The 18857-nt window shown below is 38.3% G+C and overlaps 1 protein-coding gene across 4 annotated transcripts in view; it reads left to right on the top strand.

Moving 5' to 3' along the window:
• The window catches only part of GABPA (GA binding protein transcription factor subunit alpha), a 33753-nt gene that overhangs the window by 636 nt on the left and 14260 nt on the right, over positions 1 to 18857 (top strand). For 2 of the 4 annotated variants that reach the window (XM_030880948.2, XM_030880947.3), the window contains exons 2-5: positions 6966 to 7067; positions 10529 to 10673; positions 12780 to 12864; positions 14950 to 15195. In XM_030880948.2, coding sequence (XP_030736808.1) covers positions 6991 to 7067; positions 10529 to 10673; positions 12780 to 12864; positions 14950 to 15195 — 553 coding nt within the window. In that variant the 5' untranslated portion in view covers positions 6966 to 6990. Of the gene's footprint in view, positions 1 to 264; positions 794 to 2221; positions 2245 to 6965; positions 7068 to 10528; positions 10674 to 12779; positions 12865 to 14949; positions 15196 to 18857 lie in introns of those variants that run through there. The other 2 variants (XM_060297882.2, XM_060297881.1) reach the window with 2 other exon arrangements.

Raw genomic sequence — 18857 nt, 5'->3', positions numbered from 1 at the left:
GCGGCCGCTGGGGAGGAGGGGAGCGCGGGTCCGCGCGGGCCGGCTTCGTTCCGGGGCCTTCTCCCCCACAGCGGCCCCCCCGCGGCCGCCTCTGTGTTTTGTTTCCGCTGGTCCCCGGCGCTGTGACTCCCATTTCCGTTCGTGGAGACTTGAGGGAGCCGGGTGGGGAGGGGCGGGGGAGGCTGTGCGGGGAGCGGAGGGGAGGGGAGGGGCGGGGGGCGCGCGGCGCGGGACTCTGCTAAGCCGCGCGCACTCGGGGCCCCGGTCGTTCGTGTCACCCTTCGCCGCCCCCTTCCCTCACTATCCCCTGCTCGACTGTCCGCCGTGGTCCGCATTCGCCGCGGTCGGGATCTGATCCTGACGCCCCGGGGATTTCAGAGGAACATGCAAAACCATCCTCCTTGCCAACTCAGCGATTCGCTTTCACTTCGTATCTAGTTGTCTTTCTAGAATTCTTACAGTTGCATCAAAGCCATCTATTAATGTATATGGTGTCCGTTGATTTTCTTTTAAAAACGAGGAAGTGTGAGGCAAGGGGAAAATGATGGGTTAATGTAGCTTGTCAGCTTTTTTAGTTTTTTTGTGGACTGGAAGATACGCCCGCGCGTGTTTGTATTTAGGAACCCTAGTTTGGTTAGGTTAACATCAGAGAGGACAACGCCTAATGTTGCACTGCAAGATGACGAGTAGTGATTTAGAAATACGCGCAGTACGTCTGAGTCGTGAGAGGAGCAAAGTTTTAGAAAGGTCCACTTAAGCAAAGTGAAGAACTGGACAGTGATAACGTTCTTAGGTACTTTGTTGTCTTAAATATCAAAAGAAACTGGTCCAACTCGTTCGGAACTACTTAAAGGGAATAATAATCTCTCTTAGGGTTTGATCCAAGCTTTCCAAGCTTATTTATTTTTAAACATATTCTGACACTAGGTGGACTTAAGCAGTTTTTACGTGGATTGCGTCTACAGGACCAATGCCATGAGGGGTATATAGTCTTGAAGTAAGAAAATAATGAGCTAGGTGTTTCGTTGAGGCAAGTCATGAGAGCATGTGGAGGCTGAATACCAAATTAAAACTGTTGACTTTAATCTTCCTCCAGCTTTTATTTATGAAACTTCAAGTTTACAGGAAAATTGAAAAAATTATACAGTGAAATTATACAAGGAACACCTTCACCCCCAGGGTCACCAAGTGTTAACCTTTCTCCACTCTTGCTTTCTTTCTCCATGTGTATCCACACAGATGTATGTGTGTTACTTTTTCTTAGCTATTGACTTTATCTTTAAGAAACAAAAATGTCTTTTAATTTACTCAGGATACTTAACAGTATTTTTTAACTCGAGAGAATGTGCAGTTATCTGGTAGGTACTCCCAGATTGCACTTGTATTTATGTATCCTTTATTTATTTATTATCCTTTATTTATTTATTGTCCTTTACTGGGAAAAATTGGCCTAAACTCTGTAAACTAATAATGTGTTCCAGTGAAGAATAATCCTCAAATTTATCTGTGACTCTAAAAGAGAATGATAAACATAACTGTATTTTAAAGAATAGTAGCCTTTCCTGGAATTGTTAGTTAAATATAAATTTAGTTTGTATTCATTTTGTGAAGTGTTCTGAACCCAGGTTAGATTTAATCTAGGAGAAACCAGGGTGTCAAGGGGCACCTTTTCCTAGGGGGAAGGGCCCAAAGTAATGCTCTCTTCTCCATTTTCTTACGTATTGATATAGAATCCTGGAGAATTGTTTCCAGAAAAAGAGCTAAGACCCACTCAAGCAGTGATATCAAAGATTTGGACAGTTTCCCAAATCTCTCCATTGCTTCTTTAGCTTAAATTTAGAGAATTGAGAAAGAGGAAGATCAATTCAGGGACTGTAAGTAGCATGATTTTTTCCAAAAGCATATTGTATTCTTTTTTTTTTTTTTCTTTATTTGGCACCTTCTAGAGACTGATCTGTGACTTTTTTGGAAGATCACAGGGTAAATTTCTTAACAATCCTCTGTCTTAGTGCTTATACTCAGAGGTACCAAAGGTGTCCCTGCTGATAAGCCCTCAGGGCCATTTCTCAGCCTCTGGTTGTTACCAGAAAACTGGGTTCATCTCTTGGTGGGTGGCAAGACAAAAGACACAACCAAGCCAAAGATCAGAAGAAGAAAGGGTGTACTACTTGCAGCAAGGAGAATACCAGGATCTTCCCAAAGCGGTATCCTGAAGAGCAAAATTGATGACCTTTTAAGCTAAGGGTACTTGCATATTCGTGAAGGGTCTTGGGTGGTGCATGCCTATTCATGAAGGGGCTTCAGCAGGAGAATTCAGCATAGAATTGGGGCAAAGGTTGACAGCATCCATGCTTTAGTTGATTGAAGTCACAAGGGTCAGAAAAGGTCAACATTATCATCCCTTAGGTTACAGTTGATCTGGTGGTTGAGCGCTGGGGGGGGGGGGGGGTAAATTCTGAAAAACAGCTTAAGAAAGTGCTTCAGGCTAATCTTTACCATGGAAACAGAACTGGGAGTCTTTATAACTGATTTATTATCTTTGCTATTGTTACTCCTTAAGAGCATTATTACTGAGACCTGTTCAAGGGTAATCATTGTGGCCAGGCTTAGATTCCCAAATGGCTTAGGCCAAAAATGGCTTCTCATGTCAAGAAAGCCATGCCTGGTCCTTCTTCTCTGGGTACCGCCTACCCTATCTGCTTACAGTTACTGCTTCTTAGGCTTTCTGTTTTTCCAAAGTTCCTAGAAAATTCACTTGTTTTCTAATCTTTTTTTTAAAGTTGGTTATGGAGATGGGAGTGGATGTCCTTGTAGGCCCTGAAAATACAACATAAATGATCCTTTTAAGTGCTGTCCTGCTAAAAACCTTATTCTGGTTCTTACTTTTTTTGTACAGTTTTTATGATTTTTGCGTGTATGTGTGTGTACGTTACCTCCTTGTTTCTAACAGCTACTGTAGTTCCATAGTGTGTACTTCTTTCACATTTTCTTGTATCCGCAGTACTCTCTTACCATGGATATTGGCTTCAGCTTTCAGCTATCTCCAGCAAAGCTGCCCTTAACATCCTATTATCAATCATCGTGAGAATGTCTCTGGAATGCTTATCTGAGGGCAAGATTGCTGGGTCATAGGTATAAGCACTTTATTTGAGCAAGTGCTGCTAGATTTTTCTCCAAAATAGTCCTGTCTATACTCTATCAATAGTCCTGTCTATATTCTATGCCCCCATGTCCCTGCTAACTCTTTTCAGTATTCAACGTTCTAATCTTTGCCATATATGCACAGTATAAAGTGAATAATTTGAATGTGAGCATTTCTTCATGTCCGTAGCCATTTTGGTTTCTCTTTATGTGAGTTTCCTTTTTCTGTGCTTTACTGACTTTTCTAATTTGTCCTGACTTTTGGGGGGGTGTTCTCAACTTGCAGGAGTTCACTGTGAATTCCAATTATTAGTCCCTTGTCATGTGTGGATATTGGAAATATCTGTTTCTACTCTGTAGCCTGTCAGTTAAACATAACTCTTAATTTTTATGTAAGGAAATCTATCAGTTTTTTTCCTTATGGTTTATGTTTTTGAAATTATGTTTAAGAAATCTTTTCTATCATTAGACCACAAAAAAATTCCCACCATTTTCTTCTGTTAGCTTCATAGATTTACCTTTCACATGGAAGCCTTTTAGGCTTCTGGAGTCAGTTATACAGTGTGTAATAGTTGTTATAACATTCACTTATCCAACACATTTTAATAGAGTGCCTACAAAGGGAGAGGCAGTTCAAAGTTCTTTGTATATATCTGTGAACAAATACCCCTTCCCAGGTGAGCTTGTGTTGTCCTACAAGGATAGGCCTTATTGGGTCACCACCTCCTGTTTTGCTCTAGTGCTCAGGATGAATTCCACAGTTTTACACATAGTATCTGTTAAGAAATAGGCTTTATGGGGAAAGGGAAGACTTACTAGGCCAGGGTCAGCAAGAAAAGAAAACAAAAGCCCTTCATTCTTTCATCATCCCAACCAAAATCTGCTGGGGCCTAGGCATTCTGCTGGATGTGCGTGATGTGTATCTATTTCAGTGGAGAGCCCCACCCTCTTATTATGCTTTCTTATTGTAGGGGAGCTGTGAGAGCAACCTTAATAATGTGGGGAAAGTCAGATCATTTTTGTACTAGGCAGTCTAGATTTGGATGCCAGCGATTTATAGAATAAGTTGTCAGAAAACCAGCTCCCCAGCATTTGGAGATGTTTGGACCTGAGGAGAGTTACAATCCTTTTTAAAGTGGGAAAGAAGACTGTGTTAGTTTCCCAGAGCTACTGTAACAAATTACTACAAACTTAGTGGCTTGAAAACAATTTATTATCATACATTTCTTGAAGTCAGAAGTCTGAAATGGGTCTTCCTGGGCTAAAATCAGATGTTGGCAGAGTTGCACGTCTTCTGGAGGCTCTAGGGGAGAATCTGTTTCCTTTTTCCAGGTTTTAGAGGCTGCCTGCGTTCCTTGGTTTGTGGCTCCTTTCTTTCATCTTCAAAGCCAGTCATAGCCAGCCAGTCAAGTCCTTCTCACTTTGAATCACTCTGGATCTCTTCACATTCCCTCTTTCCCTCTTAAGGATACTTGTGATTTCCTTGGACTCACCTAGGTAAGCCAGGATAATCTCTGTATTTGAAGGTCAGTTTATTAGTAAACTTAATTCCCCTTGGCCATGTGATTTAGCATAATCACAGGTTCTGGGTTGTTATTGTGCCTACCACAAAGACCTTGGTCCCTTGAGAAGTTGGGACCTGGGGAAGCCCCTCCCACCTCCAGTAGCTAGGGGAAGTCCGTAGGCCAGGCAAACCAACTTAAGTTCCTGGGGTCACTTTTGGACAGTTTTGGTTTTTGCACCCTGGCAGTGATCCAACAGAGAAAGAAAGACAATAAATGTAGTAAATTATTAGTATGTTAGAGGATGAGTGCTGTGGACAAGAAGAAAGATGTAAGGACAAGTAAGGAGGCCAGTGTGGGAGAGGGAGTCAGAGCAGTAGTAGAATGGGGATGGGGAGTAGATCACGTAGGACCTTGTTGGCCATTGTGAAGTCTTTAGTTTTTTTTTTACTGTGAATGGTATCAAAGGAGTGCTGTGATGTAACTTCAGTTTTAAAAAGGATCACACTGGCAGTTGTATTGACTGAGAACAGACTGCAGGGGGGCAAGGGCACCAACACAGGGAAACGTGTTAGGAAGAGGCTATTCCAGGTAAGAGATGGTGGAGGCTCTTGTTCTAGTGTATATTTGCAGTATAGAGCATGTACTTCAGTTGATAGACCTAAAGCATGACATTATGGAGCCACAGGCAGTTTAGCCTCACTAACCTCTGGATAGTTTTCTTATGAGGGTGGACTCAAAATAAGATTGTTCTGTGTAAAGCATTTGAATGTGGTGCCTGATACTCAGTAAATAATGGTTATTATTAATAGGAATGAATATTTGAATTCTTCATTTTGTCAAATCTTTAAAGTGGGAGCATGGACTCCTTTATAAACATTAAAGTACCAAATTTAGAGGACCATTCCTTGCAAGTCAGAGAGTCGAAGGCACTTAGAAGTACTTTTTTAGATGTAGTAGTAAACTTAGAAAACTCTATTCTGGACTGAGAATATATATTGAGTCCAGAGACAGATTCACTGACCTACAGCGAGGTCCTAACAGCCTGAAACATTAACACCTTGGAAATGGTCATAAAGAAATACCAATATATGCAGCTATTTTATGCATTACTTAGCATTTTTTTAATTATAATGTTTTAGTATCAAGAGTACAAATGGTACAAAATGGCACATAATGTATCAATGGTACAAAAATCAATGGAAGTTTAATGTAGCAGGTAATAATTTTACACGAGAGAATTAAAAACTGAAGTAATGGTTTATTTAAAATGTATAAAACCACATCTGAAAAACAATCATAAAAAATTCTAGTGTTGGGGCTTCCCTGGTGGCATAGTGGTTAAGAATCCACCTGCCAGTGCAGGGGACACAGGTTCGATCCTCGATCCCTGGTCCAGGAAGACCCCACATGCTGCGGAGCAGCTGAGCCCGTGCGCCACAACTACTGAGCCCACATGCCACAACTACCGAAGCCCACGCACCTAGAGCCTGTGCTCCACAACAAGAGAAGCCACCACAATGAGAAGCCCATGCATTACAACGAAGAGTAGCCCCCACTTGCCCCAACTAGAGAAAGCTGGCGCTCAGCAGCAAAGATCCAACGCAGCCAAAAAAAATAAATAAATAAAATTCTAGTGTGTGATCAGGGCAATAATGCACATATCTATAATGATTTTGTTACTTTATTTTGCTGTTTGAGAATATTGTACTGGCATTTATAAGAAATGTAACACAAAGCTGGGATTAACTTTTATATTATTCTGTCAGTATAATGGTTTGCAATAAATTCTGCTAAGAAGGTACAGCTTTTAGCTGAACCATTGTAAATTGTTCATCTCCATGTTGTTTTTTGTTTGGCCACACCATGCATCATGAGGGATCTTAGCTCCCTGACCAGGGATGGAACCCATGCCCTCTGCAGTGGAAGTGCAGAGTCCAAACCACTGGACTGCCAGGGAATTTCTATGTTGATTTTTAAGCTGCAGGTTTGAATCTGTTATTAAGACTGAATTGCTGTAATATAGTTGACATGCCTTCACTTAATTTTGAAGTAACCTGAATTAATTTATTGGCTGAGATTGGGCTGAAAACATCCCAGTAAATCCAAGGGAATGATAATGATGTCATGTCAGGCTAATAAACACCATTTAAACAAAAACTAGTTTATAAATATTAGTTGTGGATTTTCTTTTATATGTGAAGATTTCTTCCTCCTCTTCTGCTTATCCTCCACTTTTATTTGAATTGGGTCTTTACTTCTTGTATACCGTGTCTGCTTATGCAGATAATTTCAGAATGTCTTTCATTTTAACTTTTGTAGGGTCAGCTTTTGAAATACTTCAATCATGACGAAAAGAGAAGCAGAGGAGCTGATAGAAATTGAGATTGATGGAACAGAGAAACCAGAGTGCACAGAAGAAAGGTTGGTATTTTTTTAATTTACCACTTTTTATATTATCAACATGCCTAATTAAGAATGAAGCCAAGGGCTTCCCTGGTGGCGCAGTGGTTGAGAGTCTGCCTGCCGATCCAGGGGACACGGGTTCGTGCCCTGGTTCAGGAAGATCCCACATGAGAGGCCACAACAGTGAGAGGCCTGCGTACCGCAAAAAAAAAAAAAAAAAAAAAAAAAATCACGCTAAGTTCTTTTGGGGGCCTTTTTTTTTTTCCAACTGACCTCAGCATTTTGGGGGATAATGTATTGCCTTTTTCCTCAGACTTACTGGGTTTGTTGGTTTTGTAGCTGGGAGGAAAAGATAGTTTTAAAGACAGTAATAAGCATAGCTGATAATGATCAAGCAATTGATTGTGATGGTTTTTCCCCCTCAGGCACTGTTTGATTCTTTTTCCTTTTGTCAGTGCTGATTACTTTTATTTCAGTAAGAGTTTAATCCACAGCCTGAACTAATTCAACAAATAACAGCTGTCTGGAGTACATGAATAAATGAGACTGTAACTTGCCCTTGTAGAGACTACCTTGTATTTGAGGAAACATACATCTGTATGAGCCATCACAGTACTAAGCATTTAGAGAAGTGAAAGGTGTTAGTTTTTGGAATAGTAATAGAATATTACTTACTCCATTAAGGAAGGAGGGCAGTGGTAATGAGTTCTGAATCCAAGGAGAGAATATGGGTAAAAAATAGGGATTTGGGAGTCAAGAAGGTTGAGGAGGGTAATGGCTAATAGTCCTACTTTACTCTGTAAAGCAGGAGATAATAAACTGAAAGTAAAAGGACCTCAAGGGTAGCAGAAAACTGACATAGAGTAACGAAGGTTCAGAACAACTATGATGGGAATGGAGAAGATCACTAAAGTTGAGTAGGATGCTGAGTGTTGAGAGTGCAGCTGAGGTTAAAGACCTTAAATTTTTTAAAATTGTATTTTATTGTGGTAAGTATATTTAACACAAGATCTACCCTCAATAAATTTTTAAGTGTACAATACAGTATTGTCAACTGCAGGCATAATGTTGTGCAATGGATCTCTACAACTTATTTGTCTTGCATAATTGAGATTTCATGCCAGTTAATTAGCAACTCCCCCATTTTTTCTGCGGTTACTTATGCCACCTCTTCTGCTCAGAAGAGACGTTTGGCTCTAGCTCAAAAGAGAAACCCCAGTTTAGTGTCCTCCGTCCTGTCCTCCCCCACCATGCCCTGGTACAGAAACATTTTCCTGACAGAAAAGGTCTAAAATACCTTGACATGGCTGCCTGGGAGACCTTAAATTTTTAATGGAGCTTTTCAACATGTTCGATTATGCTATTTTCTCCAACGGAAGAAACAATAGGCTGCATGTCTTCCTTAATTTTCATACATGTGCACATATAAATGTTTAGGTTGTGTGTGTATACGTACATACATACATTTATTTATTTATTTATGTAGCACATTACCCCAGAACTTTGCAGCTTAAAGCACCCAACTGTTATTATCGCACGAAGTTTCTCAGAATCCGGAACCTGGGGACAGTTTAGCTGGATGGCTTTGGCTCAGGGTACTTTGTGAGCTTGCAGTGAAGCTGTTCGTCTGGGCTACAGTCATCTGAAGAGCTGACTGAGGCTGGCATATCTGTTTCTGAGATCACTCATAAGACTGGTGACAGGACCATTCGCTTCCTCACCACATGGGCTTCTTTCCGTGCAGGGCTGCTCATGACATGGTGGCTGGCTTTCCCTAACGCAGATGGTCTGAGAGAGAGCCTTGGCCACAGTGTCTTATTTTTAAATAACCTAATCTAAGAAGCAGTACATATATCACTCTTAGTCCTTAGTCCTTTGGTCACACAGTCCAACCTTGGTACAATTCGGGAGGGAACTATGAAAAGATGTGAATATTAGGAGGTAAGAATCATTTGGGCTATCTTGGAGACTGACATGCACGTATTTATTTTTATATATACATACATACAAATGGTCCACAAAGTCTGAAGTTTTTACTGTTTGACCCCTTACAGAAAACCTTTGCTGATGTCTCATGTAAGATATTGGTAGTTACTGTGGTTGATAGTTACTGTTGACCTGGGGAGTAGCTATGTAAAGGAAGCAGTTATAGCTAGCTGTCTAGTTGTAGCAGATTGCTATGCAGAAATTTAGGTCCAGTGATGTGAGATCATCCACACTTTCTCAAGGGAAATTGGTAATCAGGTTTTTTATATGGATCTCCCAAGGTTTAAATGGTGGCAACAAAATATTAAAAAGTGTTTTAAATGTTGAGCTCATGTAAAATAGGTCTTTAAAAATCTGTGTTAAAGTGACATTTTAAAGATTATTGTTATGAAAAAAAGAAAAATATAGCCCACTCTGCTATAGCTGAAGAATTAGTAAAAATACTCACTTAGCCAAAAGACCCAATTATTTTACCTTAACAAATAGTAATAAGAATATGTTTACTATTATTTTAAAATAATCTTGTTTTTTTCAGTCATGACTGTTCTCTTTTATAAATTTTAAAAGTTTTAGGAATTTAGGCTGAATACGTTCAGTGAATATCATGTGTATATTGCATTATACTTGGAATTTATGTGAAAATGGAACTTGACAAATTTTAAATACATACTGTTTTTGACAACTGCAAATGAGATTTAAACCATATATAAATTAAACATGTCATGAAACTTGATTGAATTCTAGGTTTATCAATTCAGCAAATACTAATTGGTACCTATTTTCTGTTTGGCCTCAAATAAGGATTCACAAAAGATACGTAGAATTACGTACCAGAGATTTTACCTCAAGGAACTTTGTAGAATTCAAAGTATGAAATAATAATGCAAAAGAGCCCTTAGAGAGTTTTAAAGGAAAATTATAATTTTTTAAGGTGGATCTAGACTGATTATAACCAGTAGTTTTCAGATTAGATTAAATGAAAATATTTTTGATAACATATTTTCATGTCTTATAATTTACATTATTAAATTGTATTAATCTTGGAAAGAGAAATTGACTAGTAGAGATGGCATACAAGTTTTGAAGAGGCTTTATATATTCCTTTCTGAGCCTAAAATTCTTCAAAATAACTTGGAAATATAATATAAATGCAAATGTTTCTCCTTAAATATTGTATATGCAATATTTGTATGTGTATACACACATGCATACATATGTATGTATATAATATGGTGTATTTGAAAAGGTGCCTTAAATTTCAAGCTAGCATTTCTCTGTGCGATGTGATTCAGTATTAAGCTTAACAACACTAGCTGTTGATGAGCCTACCACTGTGAAAGGTGTCTGTGCAGAAAGGAGTTTCAAAGGCCAGAAATGTGTTTTGGTGTTGAATTTTGTTTTCACCATATCATTGCATTAATATCCAGGGTAAGAATGTAATTGTTAACCATTATATTCTTTAACACTGGATCCTTTAACATTGTATTCTTTAGCATTGTTGAACAAACCTACACTCCAGCTGAATGTGTAAGCCAGGCCATAGACATCAATGAGCCAATAGGCAATTTAAAGAAACTACTAGAACCAAGACTGCAGTGTTCTTTGGATGCTCATGAAATTTGCCTGCAAGATATCCAGGTATTATTTTTTTCTTTTTTGAGATTTGTATTTCAGCATTTATATCTGCATTAGAAATGTTTTGTTGTTGTTGGCCTTTTCTCTCTAGCTGTGACCTTTTTCTCCATTTGACCTATATTATTATAAAATGTAAGCATTTAGAAGTAAAAAGAATTCTTTCAGAAAAATTTCCTCCACTTAAAATTATTTTTAAAAGATTGAGTAATAAATCAAACATTCTTTTTTTTACTTTGACAAATATAAAATGAGAAGTTTAAATACATTTTAATCAGAGCTTAAAACGTAGAGTAGTGAGAAACACATTGATCTTGGAAGCTGAAGAAGTGTGTCCTCACACCCTGTTTCTAACTTTTAACTTCTTTGTGCATCAGTTTCCTCATCTTTTAAAGATAGTTTGACCAAATGATTTTATATTCCCTTCCATCTTTATTTGCTCCAGCAGTAAATTTTGGATAAGCTACAAAGGGATACATTGGAATGTGAACCCAGGCCTGTGTGACTCTAAAACTCTTCACTTGTTTGAGGCTGACTTTTTAATAAAGTTTTTATTGAATAATTCATTGTCACTGGACTTGACCTGTTTTTTTCTCATATGTAAAATTAAGGGACTCAATCTCTTACTTGTTTTTTAGCTCTGATATTTGTTGCTGCTCTTACAATACCTGACCTAAGCAAAACGAAATTAACACCTGCAAAGTACCCAGCCTATCATAGGATCTCAATATATATTGGTAGAATAAATGGAAATATGCATAATTTATAGTATCATAGAATTCAGAGCTGGCCTTGCATCTAGGACATTTTGGATTTCTTCCTGTCCCCCTCCCCCTTCTCCTCCTCAAAAAGGATCTGAGGATAGTAACTTCTGTTCTCCATGTCAATTAATGCAAATACACAGTTGGAGTCAGAATGCTTGCTGCTTGTGGTAATGCTTTTGTATTTTCAGATGAGTGCTGACTTCAGAGCTGATGAACAACAGTTGAGTTGTACTTCTCTAAGGAATATGACCTGAGATCAAATATCATGCTTGAGTTTTGTCCTTGTGCCAGCTCTTAACTGAACTAGCTAGAGTGTCCAGTACCTGAGAGCCCTCTTCAGAGTTATACAGGCTTTAGCTTCTAGTAGATAATACCAGTGTCTACTGGAGAGGGGAGAAATCTTGCTATGAGGAGAATTTTTAACAAAATGTCAGGCAGAGACTGTTGTCTTAAGGAGTAAAGCTGCCACGTTTGACCTGTCCAAGTGTAGGGTTACAAAGTTTGTCTTGTCTCTGTTTAAGTTAGATGCATAGTCACTTAAGATTTTAGGCTTTATGTGTATGATGTTTTTAATATTAGAAAATATGTTTGTACCATGACTACAGTATTGGCTGAATTCTTGGGAATGAGTGGGAGGAGCTTTGTACCTCCAGCTGTATGATATGCAGACACAGAGATACACATTATTCAAAATAATTACAACAGAAGGCTGTTTATAAATGGATGACAAAATGTCTAGAAGTCAGAATTACTTTTTGCCATTTGTGTGAACTGTATTCAAAAGCACTGATACTGAAAGGTACTGAAAGGATACAGAATTATGATTAAAGATATTCACAGCTAGGTCAAGTAGTAAGGTTATAAGTCCTTTAACTTCATTAACTTTATGATCAAAAATTTAGAGTTAACCCTGATCTTAAATGTGTATCATTGATTAAAAGGGAGATATGGTAAGAATTACATAAATAAATTTATATAAATTGTCCCCACTAATAAAACACCCTTGCTTATTCATGGCAGATAAATAGCATTATCTTCTACTTTAAATACTTTTACAGAAAAAATAATTGCCTTTGGCATTATTTAAAATTCTAAACTAGACTCCAGAGCTAGAGAAAACCACCACTTACAGTAAATCCTGTCGTCTGTGTTGTCCTTAATTGCTACCACAGTGGTTAAGTTATTTTCAGTTTTGGCAAAGAATTAAATGATGGGACAACTTGAATAATTAAACGTGTTCTGTAACTTAATTAGTATGCCTCAGTAATTAAGTCCTGTTTGGCACATCCATTTATATTAAACAAGATGACTGAGCTAAAATAATCTTAATCATTTTATCCATGTTTAGCTGGATCCAGAACGAAGTTTATTTGACCAAGGAGTAAAGACAGACGGAACTGTACAGCTTAGTGTACAGGTAATTTCTTACCAAGGTAAGTTACTTTTAATGTTGTTACTTAAAAGTTTAGCTCATGTTTTTCTAATATGGGAACTCAATTTTATAAGTTTTAGATGGTTGTCTAAATTAGTAAATGTGATGTTATAGCCAAATATTCATGCTTTTGATTTAATTGTTTTATCTGTCAGGATGAAGCAGATAGTATAACACATTCTACCTACTTTAATCAGGAAAGGGTATATTACAGAGTAGTAAATAACAGGATCACAGGGAGGGCTGAAAGAACAGGTTCTAGTTGACTTTCTAAGAATGCCTCAGCCACGCTGTAGAACTGGACTGCCAAGGAAGCTGCTGCTCTGCCGGGATCTGGAAAATGCCAAATCTGAAAGCCACAACTATAGCTGTCGATTTGGAACCATGCTGCCTTTTCAGTGATTCACATTAGCCAAAAAATGGATGCCGTGTGCTTGCTTGTCCCCTCTTAACTCATCTCCAAATGGAACGCTCATGGCAGTGATTCTAGAACCTAAATCACATCTGCAGCCGTAGCTGCAAGGACATGTATAGTCTCTGCAGTTTAGCACAGAGAGAGGAATTTGCAAAGGATGTGATGTGACCCAGTCAGCCATATCCATCACAGTATTTTACTAATCTGTGTAAATACCCAAGTTAGAAAATTAGGAAACCATTTTTGGTGGGTTGAATTTTAGTTTTTTTAAATGTGGCTTTTTGAGATTTCTAACCAGAGTTTTAGACTAATTTTCATCTCTGAACATATTGTATTGCTTACAATTATATTTCACAAACCAAAGTTTTCTTCACATTATGAAAATGGTAACTACCTACTTATGATCCTTAATTTCCCCAGGATTTACTATTGTTGGGAATAGGAAAGAAAATCAATCTTTGTTTTTTATCTTTAAAAGTTTAGTGACCTCTCAGTATAGGTGTGTTTAAGAAGAGTTGACTTGATGCAATTTGAATGGAGGATTAGGGGATAATTTTTAGGAAAAATCTTCTTCAAAAATTATAATTTGTTTCCTCATATATATTTGAAAGAACTGACTTCTGTTTACACTACCTGATGAATTATAGCTGTATATTTTCTTGTAATAATGATTTTCCTGATTGAACTTCAGAATATTGAAATTGAGTTTTGTTTTTTCTTGCAAATACACTTTGATTAAATTTTTGATATAGATTGTAACTGAATCAGTGAGCAAACAGTAGCTGTTAAGTAGTATGATAGTTTTTTGCAGCTGTTATTTTAATATAAGTATCTGAGATTATTTCATAAAGGGCTAGTTTATTCTATTTTGAATATCTTAAGTATTTGGGTTTTTCTTCATTCAATTGAAAATGAAAATCAGAATTTAATGATGTGAATTTAATGTAACAAGCTTAGTGTCTGTTCATTTTTAATACATGTACTTTGTCTTCTAAAAAGAAAAGGAGTCAGTAAATAATTTTAATTTTTTCAACTTCTCAGGATAAGTAGCTACTCATACTCTCCATAGTGTAGTTTTAATTTTCTATTCCATAGTGGTACTTTTTTTCCTAATGTTTGTAGGTGGTGTGTGTGTGTGCTTGCATGCATGTGTGTGTGTATATATGCATGGTGGTGGTGGTATTCTTAAATTATTTTAGACTTACAGAAGAGTTGCAAGTGTAGTAAAAGAATTCCTGGATATCCTTCACCCAGATTCCCCAAATGTTAACTTTTACTATGTTTGCTTTATTCTCTCTCTCCCTCATCCCCACATTATTTTTTTGACCTGGTTAAGAATGAGATGTAGACATTATTCCTTCCTATCTCTAAATACATTAGTGTGTTTTCCGAAAACAAGAAATTCTTTTGCATGACCACAGTTCAGTTATCAAAATGAGGAAATTAATATTGGTACAATACTGTTATCTAATCTATCAAAGTTCTGCTGAATTGTTGTTTTTCTCATTTAATAGAAATCTGTTTAAATTCTCTAGACATAATGCTAAAAATATTTAAAATGGAGCCTTGCTCTACCATTTGAGAACATATAAACTCAACTAAATTTTTATTTGTTAGAGACTTCCGTGTTTTCACTTAGATATACTTGTTTTCTTTTTAATCACTGGTAAGGAATTGAACCAAAGCTAAACATCCTGGAAATTGTTAAACCTGCGGAAACAGTTGAAGTAGTTATTGATCCAGATGCCCACCATGCCGAAGCAGAAGCACATCTTGTTGAGGAAGCTCAAGTGATAACTCTTGATGGCACAAAACACATTACAACCATTTCAGATGAAACCTCAGAACAAGTGACGAGATGGGCTGCTGCTCTGGAAGGTTATAGGAAAGAGCAAGAACGTCTTGGGATACCCTATGGTAATAAAATGCATAATAATTATGTTAAGTAGAATAATAAGAATTAAGCTTGACATGAAAGACAGTAGGGTGAGTAGATTATCTATCTTAAATGTAGAATTTTTAGGAAATATATTGATTTTCTTTGGTTTTGTTTTTGTTTTTTTTGGACTGTAACATATGATGGTGCTGGGAATACAAAGATACAAAGAAAAAAATCTGCCCTTAGGGCATTCACAATGTAGTTGACGAGAGAGAAGATAAATGAAAAAAGATAATTGCTATAAACGTAACATGTTTTTAAGCTGTCAATAACTGGTATAAAGAAACATACTCTTAGAATCTCAAAAGGATCATAGTGGTCTGGGGGAAAATTGGGGAAGAGTTTATTATAGACAAGGAAACTGCTAGACATTGCCGACAGGAAATGTTTGTGCAAAGCTGAGAAGTGTGAGTAGTGAGAAGATGCATTGGGTAAGGAGTTACTCTGTAGCATTGTAGAACTGTTTTTGTTTTTTTTTTTTGTGTGGTACGCGGGCCTCTCACTGTCGTGGCCTCCCCCGTTGCAGAGCACAGGCTCCGGACGCGCATGCTCAGCGGCCATGGCTCACAGGCCCAGCCACTCCGCGGCATGTGGGATCTTCCCGGACTGGGGCACGAACCCATGTCCCCTGCATTGGCAGGCGGACTCTCAACCACTGCGCCACCAGGGAAGCCCTGTTGAACTGTTTTTGATTGATGGAAGTGACAGTTGAGAATGAATGTGGCAGTGGTATATGGCATAAGTTGGAGCAGGTAGTTTGGGTGTGACTAGGTGATAATATTTAGGTTAGCCTAGACCAGGTGATTTCTGTGGGAGCAGAAAGGAGGAGATGAATCAAAATAATGATGGGACTGAGCAACTGATTGATGGATTGTGTGAACGTAGAGAGGGGAGATTCAAGTATTGATCTAACTTCTCAAGCTTGGGTGACTAGGCAATAATAATATAAGAATTGGTTACATCTTCATTACATATTTCCTGAGCCAGGCACCATGTTAAATTCTGGGCTTTCAGTAGTGCACAGGAAAGATAGTCCATGCCTTCTAAACCTTAGTGGGGAAGGTAGGAAAGTCTGGTATTGGAAAGATTTTTCAAGGGAAAGTGTTGATTGTACTTGATTTTCAAGTAATAGTACAAATTCAACTGGAGGTCACCAGAAAGTAGTTTCAGGTGCACAAAATTTGGACTGGAGATAAAGATGTTATCTGGGACTCAGTCACATTGAATTTGTTAAAGTCATACAAGTAGATGCAGTCTCTGACGGAGAGAGATAAAATGGAAGAGAACATAATGCTGGACCTTGTCAACATTTAGGGTTGAGGAACAGGAAGTGGGGGGAAAGCTTTAACAGATAGAAGGAAAATAAGAACCGTATATAGTGCTGATGAAATTGGGGAAGAGTTTTAGATGGTCACAAGTCTTGACACTGCTGAGAAAGTCAAAGAATGCTGACTGAGTAATATCTATTACATTTGGTCATTAGAGGCTCATTGGTAGATTTAGATAAAAGCAGCTGCTGAGTTGGAGCAACAAAGGTGAATTATAAGAACTAAATAAACATTGTAGAAATGGAGAAAATTGAGTATGAATTGGGGGGGGCAGGTGGGAAGAATGCTGGGGTAATAAATAAATAATATTGAAGGTTCAGGAGTTGGTGGTGACCTGAGTGTATTTGTAGATAAATGGTGTGGAACTAGTGGGAGAAGGAAAGATTAAAGAAGCAAGGATAGGAGTTATTCATAACAAGATAAAAGAGTCCAGTTTGAAGGATGAGACCTAAGCCATTCCTCAAAGAATAAGAAAGCTGTTAAGACCAAGTCTAGTGGCAGTGTGGATCTTTTCATTTGCTGTCAATTTCGGGTTTTCTGCGTAGCATCTCAGTCTGGCCCTGCGCTGCCCAGTGCCGTGGCCACCAGTCCCATGTGAGCACTTGAAATATGCCTGGTCTGAATTGAGATATGCTGTAAGAGTAAAACACCCAGTACAAAAGGAAAAGAATGTACAATCTTATAAATTTTTTACCTAGATTACATGTTGAAATGAAAACATTTGGATGTATTAAGTGAAATTATTATCAAAACGAATTTCACCTGTTTCTTTACCTTTTAATGTAGCCATTAGAAAATTTTAAAGTTACATAGTGGCCTGCATTATGTTGGACAGTGCTGATCTACACAATTTCTGCCGTCAGTACTGGGGAGTTTTCCTTCATTATTATTTTGATAATAACCTTCTGTGTTTCTCTGTTCTTTTTCTAGAACTCCTATCAAATCTCCTGGGTTGATCCTCTACATCTTTTTTCTTCCTTATTTTTCATCTTCATATCTATTTGTACTACTTTCTGCCAAATTTTCTTGTCTTTTTTTTTAATTATATATTGTTTATTTATTTATTTATTTATTTATGGTTGCATTGGGTCTTCGTTGCTGAGCGCGGGCTTTTCTCTAGTTGCGGCAAGTAGGGGCCACTCTTCGTTGCGGTGCGTGGGCTTCAGTTAGTTGTGGCACACAGGCTCAGTAGTTGTGGCTCACGGGCTCAATAATTGTGGCGCACGGGCTTAGTTGCTCCGCGGCATGTGGGGTCTTCTCGGACCAGGGCTCGAACCCGTGTCCCCTGCATTGGCAGGAGGATTCTTAACCACTGCACCACCAAGGAAGTCCCTTTCTTTTCTTTATATTGCAACCTGATTTTTAGTTTCAATTTACAAGGGCTATTTATTTTGGTTGTTACCTTTCCATAGCATTCTGATCTTATATTACAGATATCATGTTTTCTCTCCTCTCTATGTTGATTACAGTGAAGTGGAGGTTTATTATTTTTTTGTTGTTGTTTGCAGTTTGTTATTGCATTATTTTTGCTTCCTCTGGGTTCTGTTTTTCTGTTTATTTTTGGTCATCTAGTGGTTTCCTTATCGTCTCTCAAATATCTGATTATTTTTGACCATCTGTTCATATTTAAGAGTGAATAACTTTAAAGCTAATTAGTTTGAAGTCTGGAAGGAGTTTGTTGACTATGCTGGTGAAATGGGGTGTTGGTCATTTTATTAAAAGATTTTCAAGTGTCAGCATGTATAGATCTTTTTCCTGGGTCTCCCAACTTCTCTGGAAAATTGGCCAAACACGTGTCAGGAGTAGAAGGTTGGGGTGAGGATTTAGGGTTGATGTGTGTGTGTAAATGTTGCATTCTGGAAGTGGAAAGGGAAGTGGAGTGGGTGGAGAGGGTCTCACTCTTCGGTTTGTAGACCGGTCTAAAGTGTTCCTGGTGCCTACGTGGTGGGGAGATGCTTCCATTTCTGTTGTTTCCCACTCATGTTCCTGTGAGTTTACATCTTTCAGAAGTTTCTTTAGCATCATTTTACTAAGGACTTAGAGAAAAGAGGCAGGGAGAACATGCATGGCAATTAGTTATGTTAAACTAGAAGACCTGATATTATTTAAGAAAACAAGGCAGACTAACTATTTTCCCCTAACATGTTTTTTTTTTTTTTGCGGTACGCGGGCCTCTCACTGCTGTGGCCTCTCCCGTAGCGGAGCACAGGCTCCGGACGCGCAGGCTCAGCGGCCATGGCTCACGGGCCCAGCCGCTCCGCGGCATGTGGGATCTTTCCGGACTGGGGCACGAACCCGTGTCCCCTGCATCG

The sequence above is a fragment of the Globicephala melas genome, chromosome 4 (genome assembly GCF_963455315.2).
Source record: "Globicephala melas chromosome 4, mGloMel1.2, whole genome shotgun sequence".
Taxonomy (NCBI): domain Eukaryota; kingdom Metazoa; phylum Chordata; class Mammalia; order Artiodactyla; family Delphinidae; genus Globicephala; species Globicephala melas.
The sequence above is the reverse complement of the archived record's forward strand: the minus strand, read 5'-3'. Positions and strand labels throughout refer to the sequence as shown.